The sequence below is a fragment of the Teleopsis dalmanni genome, unplaced genomic scaffold (assembly GCF_002237135.1).
Source record: "Teleopsis dalmanni isolate 2A unplaced genomic scaffold, ASM223713v2 unscaffolded_contig_0666, whole genome shotgun sequence".
Lineage (NCBI taxonomy): Eukaryota > Metazoa > Arthropoda > Insecta > Diptera > Diopsidae > Teleopsis > Teleopsis dalmanni.
In genome coordinates, this window is record NW_024032048.1 from 1 (window position 1) to 9756 (window position 9756).

At 28.2% G+C, this 9756-nt stretch overlaps 1 protein-coding gene across 1 annotated transcript; it reads right to left on the reverse strand.

The window, feature by feature from the left end:
* Positions 1 to 8646: 8646 nt before the first annotated feature.
* Positions 8647 to 9334, reverse strand: LOC119663625. Its single transcript, XM_038073235.1, has 2 exons — positions 9138 to 9334; positions 8647 to 9072 (listed from the first exon to the last, which is right to left on the reverse strand). The coding sequence occupies exons 1-2, from the start codon at positions 9325 to 9327 to the stop codon at positions 8912 to 8914; spliced, it is 351 nt and encodes a 116-aa protein (XP_037929163.1). The 5' UTR covers positions 9328 to 9334; the 3' UTR covers positions 8647 to 8911.
* Between the last annotated feature and the right edge of the window lie 422 nt (positions 9335 to 9756).

Here is a 9756-nt window from a genome sequence, read left to right on the forward strand (position 1 = left end):
ATTTCATATTAAATATTATTAACAAAAATATCCGTCTTTATACTCGTATAAAATTTTATATTTTGCCTAGCAGTATTTTGTGTACAAATACGGACGTATTTTCACTTTTGATTGAGTTTTTAGCTGCTTGCATTTCTTCAAAATTTCCAATCTTTGATCTACTTTTAATGGTCGGGCTTCTTGCGGTTTTACAAATTCAGTAACACTTACAATATTATGAAGATCTGACGATATTTTTTCTTTAACAGATTTCTTTTGAGCCTTTCTTGAGTTAATAAAATTGTCCAGAATATTTTGAGACAGTTTTTGCTTTTTCTGTTGAGCAGCACATATAGTTCGATCATCCCTCTTCCTCTTCATATTATTTTCTGAATTTGACGCTTTTTTCTCTCTTGCGTTCACTAAAGCATTTTGTACTGTTTGAGATGTCACTTTAAGTTTATTTTTCTTCTTCAAATCAATAGGTTGTATGGTTCCATGTTGTTCTGTGATTTTTCTAGATGTATCTTTCTGATTATAATCGATTGCAATAACATCCACATCATTCATATATTTCGGTACGTGTGCTATTCTTCTTCTTGCAGATTTTACTGGTCTGTAGGTTAGTGGTTCATCATGCTTGATTTCACTTTGTGATGTTAATTCCACGATGTGTCTTTTACCACCAGCTACTTCAAATAACAAATCGAATTCTTGATCGAAATGATGATTACTGTCGTATTCCATTGCGAAAATTGTTATAAGTTCTATTACTCTTAGTCTACAATATATGTGCACTTGACGAAAACCAGATAACGAATGCTGTGAGCAATTTCACTTTTCTACTTTTATACATAATTTAGGGATAACTTGCGATCAAGTGACTTTATTTTTTATTATTTGTTATTTATTTGTTTTGTTTAAAATTATAAAATAAACTACCTATTCACAGGTATTTATAGTTGAAGAGATATTCATAACATCTATAATTATAAGAAACCCATATGACTTGTTTCAGAACCCTTGCTTCTTCAATGTGCACTATTAAATGCTCAACAAAATTTCTACCTGGTTTGTTTCTAAACTTCTGTTGCGTATAATATTACGTATATGAAATACATTCTAAATTATTTTTATTGCTTTACAGTATTGTTTTTCATATCTAGAGTATTTTTATGTTTGGTTTGAATAAATTTTTACCATTGGATCTACCAGAAGTAATCCAATAACACTACAATAATAATTGTGCATTTCAATAAAATTTTAAGATCCATACAGATATAACTATATTTCGTGTCAAGTTTTACAGCCATGTTCCAGGTAAATAATTGTACCCATTTCACGGTGTTATCAGTCTGAGTTCGCAATGAGGATATATAATTCATACGACCCATAAATTTTGTTAAAAACAAATAAAAGCAATTAATTAAAAATTAACTAATATATTTTATTTAATTATTATTTATCATCACATTAATTATATTTTAAATAAATTTATATATATATATGTATTTACAAGATATGTATGTCTATTTACAAGAGTATGAATATGTAGTATTAAGAGTATCAGTAAGAAATACTTTGTCATTTCACATTTCATATTAAATATTATTAACAAAAATATCCGTCTTTATACTCGTATAAAATTTTATATTTTGCCTAACAGTATTTTGTGTACAAATACGGACGTATTTTCACTTTTGATTGAGTTTTTAGCTGCTTGCATTTCTTCAAAATTTCCAATCTTTGATCTACTTTTAATGGTCGGGCTTCTTGCGGTTTTACAAATTCAGTAACACTTACAATATTATGAAGATCTGACGATAGTTTTTCTTTAACGGATTTCTTTTGAGACTTTCTTGAGTTAATAAAATTGTCCAGAATATTTTGAGACATTTTATGCTTTTTCTGTTGAGCAGCACATATAGTTCGATCATCCCTCTTCCTCTTCATATTATTTTCTGAATTTGACGCTTTTTTCTCTCTTGCGTTCACTAAAGCATTTTGTACTGTTTGAGATGTCACTTTAAGTTTATTTTTCTACTTCAAATCAATAGGTTGTATGGTTCCATGTTGTTCTGTGATTTTTCTAGATGTATCTTTTTGATTATAATCGATTGCAATAACATCCACATCATTCATATATTTCGGTACGTGTGCTATTCTTCTTCTTGCAGATTTTACTGGTCTGTAGGTTAGTGGTTCATCATGCTTGATTTCACTTTGTGATGTTAATTCCACGATGTGTCTTTTACCACCAGCTACTTCAAATAACAAATCGAATTCTTGATCGAAATGATGATTACTGTCGTATTCCATTGCGAAAATTGTTATAAGTTCTATTACTCTTAGTCTACAATATATGTGCACTTAACGAAAACCAGATAACGAATGCTGTGAGCAATTTCACTTTTCTACTTTTATACATAATTTAGGGATAACTTGCGATCAAGTGACTTTATTTTTTATTATTTGTTATTTATTTGTTTTGTTTAAAATTATAAAATAAATTACTTATTCACAGGTATTTATAGTTGAAGAGATATTCATAACATCTAAAATTATAAGAAACCCATATGACTTGTTTCAGAACCCTTGCTTCTTCAATGTGCACTATTAAATGCTCAACAAAATTTCTACCTGGTTTGTTTCTAAACTTCTGTTGCGTATAATATTACGTATATGAAATACATTCTAAATTATTTTTATTGCTTTACAGTATTGTTTTTTCATATCTAGAGTATTTTTATGTTTGGTTTGAATAAATTTTTACCATTGAATCTACCAGAAGTAATCCAATAACACTACAATAATAATTGTGCATTTCAATAAAATTTTAAGATCCATACAGATATAACTATATTTCGTGTCAAGTCTTACAGCCATGTTCTAGGTAAATAATTGTACCCATTTCACGGTGTTATCAGTCTGAGTTCGCAATGAGGATATATAATTCATAGGACCCATAAATTTTGTTACACATTTCAAAAACAAATAAATGAATATCACATTTCATATTAAATATTATTAACAAAAATATCCGTCTTTATACTCGTATAAAATTTTATATTTTGCCTAACAGTATTTTGTGTACAAATACGGACGTATTTTCACTTTTGATTGAATTTTTAGCTGCTTGCATTTCTTCAAAATTTCCAATCTTTGACCTACTTTTAATGGTCGGGCTTCTTGCGGTTTTACAAATTCAGTAACACTTACAATATTATGAAGATCTGACGATAGTTTTTCTTTAACGGATTTCTTTTGAGACTTTCTTGAGTTAATAAAATTGTCCAGAATATTTTGAGACATTTTATGCTTTTTCTGTTGAGCAGCACATATAGTTCGATCATCCCTCTTCCTCTTCATATTATTTTCTGAATTTGACGCTTTTTTCTCTCTTGCCTTCACTAAAGCATTTTGTACTGTTTGAGATGTCACTTTAAGTTTATTTTTCTTCTTCAAATCAATAGGTTGTATGGTTCCATGTTGTTCTGTGATTTTTCTAGATGTATCTTTTTGATTATAATCGATTGCAATAACATCCACATCATTCATATATTTCGGTACGTGTGCTATTCTTCTTCTTGCAGATTTTACTGGTCTGTAGGTTAGTGGTTCATCATGCTTGATTTCACTTTGTGATGTTAATTCCACGATGTGTCTTTTACCACCAGCTACTTCAAATAACAAATCGAATTCTTGATCGAAATGATGATTACTGTCGTATTCCATTGCGAAAATTGTTATAAGTTCTATTACTCTTAGTCTACAATATATGTGCACTTAACGAAAACCAGATAACGAATGCTGTGAGCAATTTCACTTTTCTACTTTTATACATAATTTAGGGATAACTTGCGATCAAGTGACTTTATTTTTTATTATTTGTTATTTATTTGTTTTGTTTAAAATTATAAAATAAACTACCTATTCACAGGTATTTATAGTTGAAGAGATATTCATAACATCTAAAATTATAAGAAACCCATATGACTTGTTTCAGAACCCTTGCTTCTTCAATGTGCACTATTAAATGCTCAACAAAATTTCTACCTGGTTTGTTTCTAAACTTCTGTTGCGTATAATATTACGTATATGAAATACATTCTAAATTATTTTTATTGCTTTACAGTATTGTTTTTCATATCTAGAGTATTTTTATGTTTGGTTTGAATAAATTTTTACCATTGGATCTACCAGAAGTAATCCAATAACACTACAATAATAATTGTGCATTTCAATAAAATTTAAAGATCCATACAGATATAACTACATTTCGTGTCAAGTCTTACAGCCATGTTCCAGGTAAATATTGTACCCATTTCACGGTGTTATCAGTCTGAGTTCGCAATGAGGATATATAATTCATACGACCATAAATTTTGTTACAAATTTCAAAAACAAATAAAAGCAATTAATTAAGAATTAAATAATATATTTTATTTAATTATTATTTATCATCACATTAATTATATTTTAAATAAATTTATATATATATATGTATTTACAAGATATGTATGTCTATTTACAAGAGTATGTATGTAGTATTAAGAGTATCAGTAAGAAATACTTTGTCATTTCACATTTCATATTTCATATTAAATATAATTAACAAAAATATCCGTCTTTATACTCGTATAAAATTTTATATTTTGCCCAACAGTATTTTGTGTACAAATACGGACGTATTTTCACTTTTGATTGAGTTTTTAGCTGCTTGCATTTCTTCAAAATTTCCAATCTTTGATCTACTTTTAATGGTCGGGCTTCTTGCGGTTTTACAAATTCAGTAACACTTACAATATTATGAAGATCTGACGATATTTTTTCTTTAACAGATTTCTTTTGAGCCTTTCTTGAGTTAATAAAATTGTCCAGAATATTTTGAGACAGTTTTTGCTTATTCTGTTGAGCAGCACATATAGTTCGATCATCCCTCTTCCTCTTCATATTATTTTCTGAATTTGACGCTTTTTTCTCTCTTGCGTTCACTAAAGCATTTTGTACTGTTTCAGATGTCACTTTAAGTTTATTTTTCTTCTTCAAATCAATAGGTTTTATGGTTCCATGTTGTTCCGTGATTTTTCTAGATGTATCTTTTTGATTATAATCGATTGCAATAACATCCACATCATTCATATATTTCGGTACGTGTGCTATTCTTCTTCTTGCAGATTTTACTGGTCTGTAGGTTAGTGGTTCGTCATGCTTGATTTCACTTTGTGATGTTAATTCCACGATGTGTCTTTTACCACCAGCTACTTCAAATAACAAATCGAATTCTTGATCGAAATGATGATTACTGTCGTATTCCATTGCGAAAATTGTTATAAGTTCTATTACTCTTAGTCTACAATATATGTGCACTTAACGAAAGCCAGATAACGAATGCTGTGAGCAATTTCACTTTTCTACTTTTATACATAATTTAGGGATAACTTGCGATCAAGTGACTTTATTTTTTATTATTTGTTATTTATTTGTTTTGTTTAAAATTATAAAATAAACTACCTATTCACAGGTATTTATAGTTGAAGAGATATACATAACATCTAAAATTATAAGAAACCCATATGACTTGTTTCAGAACCCTTGCTTCTTCAATGTGCACTATTAAATGCTCAACAAAATTTCTACCTGGTTTGTTTCTAAACTTCTGTTGCGTATAATATTACGTATATGAAATACATTCTAAATTATTTTTATTGCTTTACAGTATTGTTTTTTCATATCTAGAGTATTTTTATGTTTGGTTTGAATAAATTTTTACCATTGAATCTACCAGAAGTAATCCAATAACACTACAATAATAATTGTGCATTTCAATAAAATTTTAAGATCCATACAGATATAACTATATTTCGTGTCAAGTCTTACAGCCATGTTCCAGGTAAATATTGTACCCATTTCACGGTGTTATCAGTCTGAGTTCGCAATGAGGATATATAATTCATACGACCCATAAATTTTGTTAAAAACAAATAAAAGCAATTAATTAAAAATTAACTAATATATTTTATTTAATTATTATTTATCATCACATCAATTATATTTTAAATAAATTTATATATATATATGTATTTACAAGATATGTATGTCTATTTACAAGAGAATGTATGTAGTATTAAGAGTATCAGTAAGAAATACTTTGTCATTTCACATTTCATATTAAATATTATTAACAAAAATATCCGTCTTTATACTCGTATAAAATTTTATATTTTGCCTAACAGTATTTTGTGTACAAATACGGACGTATTTTCACTTTTGATTGAGTTTTTAGCTGCTTGCATTTCTTCAAAATTTCCAATCTTTGATCTACTTTTAATGGTCGGGCTTCTTGCGGTTTTACAAATTCAGTAACACTTACAATATTATGAAGATCTGACGATATTTTTTCTTTAACAGATTTCTTTTGAGCCTTTCTTGAGTTAATAAAATTGTCTAGAATATTTTGAGACAGTTTTTGCTTTTTCTGTTGAGCAGCACATATAGTTCGATCATCCCTCTTCCTCTTCATATTATTTTCTGAATTTGACGATTTTTTCTCTCTTGCGTTCACTAAAGCATTTTGTACTGTTTCAGATGTCACTTTAAGTTTATTTTTCTTCTTCAAATCAATAGGTTTTATGGTTCCATGTTGTTCCGTGATTTTTCTAGATGTATCTTTTTGATTATAATCGATTGCAATAACATCCACATCATTCATATATTTCGGTACGTGTGCTATTCTTCTTCTTGCAGATTTTACTGGTCTGTAGGTTAGTGGTTCGTCATGCTTGATTTCACTTTGTGATGCTAATTCCACGATGTGTCTTTTACCACCAGCTACTTCAAATAACAAATCGAATTCTTGATCGAAATGATGATTACTGTCGTATTCCATTGCGAAAATTGTTATAAGTTCTATTACTCTTAGTCTACAATATATGTGCACTTGACGAAAGCCAGATAACGAATGCTGTGAGCAATTTCACTTTTCTACTTTTATACATAATTTAGGGATAACTTGCGATCAAGTGACTTTATTTTTTATTATTTGATATTTATTTGTTTTGTTTAAAATTATAAAATAAATTACTTATTCACAGGTATTTATAGTTGAAGAGATATTCATAACATCTATAATTATAAGAAACCCATATGACTTGTTTCAGAACCCTTGTTTCTTCAATGTGCACTATTAAATGCTCAACAAAATTTCTACCTTGTTCTGTTGCGTATAATAATACGTATATGAAATACATTCTAAATTATTTTTATTGCTTTACAGTATTATTTTTCATATCTAGAGGATTTTCATGTTTGGTTTAAATAAATTTTTACCATTGGATCTACCAGAAGTAATCCAATAACACTACAATAATAATTGTGCATTTCAATAAAATTTAAAGATCCATACAGATATAACTACATTTCGTGTCAAGTCTTACAGCCATGTTCTAGGTAAATAATTGTACCCATTTCACGGTGTTATCAGTCTGAATTCGAAATGAGAATGTACAATTCATACGACCATAAATTTTGTTAAAAACAAATAAAAGCAATTAATTAAGAATTAACTAATATATTTTATTTAATTATTATTTATCATCACATTAATTATATTCTAAATAAATTTATATATATGTATGTATTTACAAGATATATATGTTCTTTTTAAAATTTATGTTGCTTATTATAATTTAGTTTTCGTATATCCAACTGTTTGTTAATTTTCATCAACTACTCTTAAGCACTTATTACGTATGCTGTCTATTGTTATTTTTTTTAGTGGAAATATATTTGCATTATAAACTTTATAAGATCTTAAATGTTATTATTTATTTATGAATATAGGATTAGCATTTGTTTCAACTTAATCATATCCTGCTTTATATCCTGCTCTTCTTTAATACAAATATCATTTTCAACCTTTTTCTTGAGTTTGTTTTTCCAGCTTAAATAGATAGTCTTTCCCCTTAACAAAACTGTGGGCGTGTAATTGCTTCAATCCTTCCTTAAATGAAAAATAAAGTATTTTATTTAAAATGTTTTTGTTTTGTGTCAACAACGAAACCAAGTTAAACTGTAACAAAAACCAAAGTCAAAGTTTGTCGGAAAAGTTTGTTGCTCGTAGCAAGATTTGTACAGGATACGAATTCATTTCAATTGCAAAATGTTGTTACTTCACTTTAACAGTTAAATATTTTTTTGTAAAGTTTTTTTATTCACTTTCACAGGTGAAAAAGATTTTTAGCATTTAAATGTGTATTTTTTTCTATTAAGATTCTTTTTGACAACTTTCAGTTTAGAGAAATTAATTAAATTTTTATATTATTGCAAAATAACATTAAAATTTTCTCAGGCTGTTTGTAACACAAAGAAATTTTCTTGATTATCACAGCTGCACAATCAATTTAACGATCTTTGGCCCTTTAGCAATTCATTGGTAAACTATACTGTCTAGTTTTGAGATACATAACTTTACACCAATAACATTGTAACTCTGTTCAACTTAAGACACATATTTTTATGATTTTATTTTGTTTTATTTAAAGCGCATACAAAAAATTAATGTTTAGAGAGATGACAAACCATTTTTTCTTCAGGTTAATTAGAACATTTATATATATCTTCGACAGTTCTAATATCTTCTTCTGTATCTCTATCCGATGCTGTTTTTCAGCATTTGCTTTCAAACTCATTTTTTTAGGTAATTTGAAAGGTATGGCTTTTTATGTGATCGATCTGTTATTAAAACTGGGTTTTGGACTCTTTTCTACAATACTGTGAATGTAAGCGCTGTCCATCATCAGGAATATGAGTGGGTGGTGCCGGCGTCGCAGCATTACTTACAGATGTTTTTATTTGTGATATAATAGGCAATTCAATAATAATATTACAAATGGTATTTGTACCATTTGCCAGCTTAATTCGCTTGAAAAAATTAAATAGAACTATTCGATTCAAGCGAGGAAGGTGGTGATGCATGACTGTTAGTAGCATCCAAATAATATGATTGTATAGATGAAGTGGCATTCTCATTAGAATATGCAGGCAATGCTGTGTGCAATTGCGGAGCACGATTGTCATGGCATAGACGGATACCTTTCATTTGAATTGTAATATAATTAATTTGGATATTTATTTAGAGTAGATATGGCTAATTTTACCCATTTGAACATCTTCAATATTATTCGGCAATATTTTACTCAACGCAATCATATGCTCATAACCACGTGTTTCTTCGTTGTCACTTACGAATACATGAACCTGTTCTATGTGGCGTATCAAGGCTGCTACATTTTCGAATTCTAGCCCGCAATTTTTATATTTACAATCATTCTTAAATAAGACTCCCATTGTAATTTATAATTTCGAAACATTTAATTGTAAATTTAAAAATTAATTATTTATATTTCCTTAACACTTTTTTTCACAGTACTTGGCTTAGGTGTTTGTTTGTTTACATATGCAAAAGCATTAGAAAAGAGTGTTCCAGTCGTTAAAGTTATTATGAAGGAACGTTTAAGACTGAGACACTGAGTGTTGCCACACTAACTTTTGTAACACAGATTTTTGTTAGCAAAATAAAAATTATATACGATGTTAAATATGTATATATTATTTGAAGATAATGAAGACATGAAGTTTATATTCACTTTCTGTAAAATGTACATAGTCGAAAATTTTAGTTTAAATTCTCAACCCTGTAAACTTTTTAGGGTTTAAATCAATATTTTCAAACTCTGAGGTTGACTTTTTAAACCTACTGAAGTTTATAATTGGTAA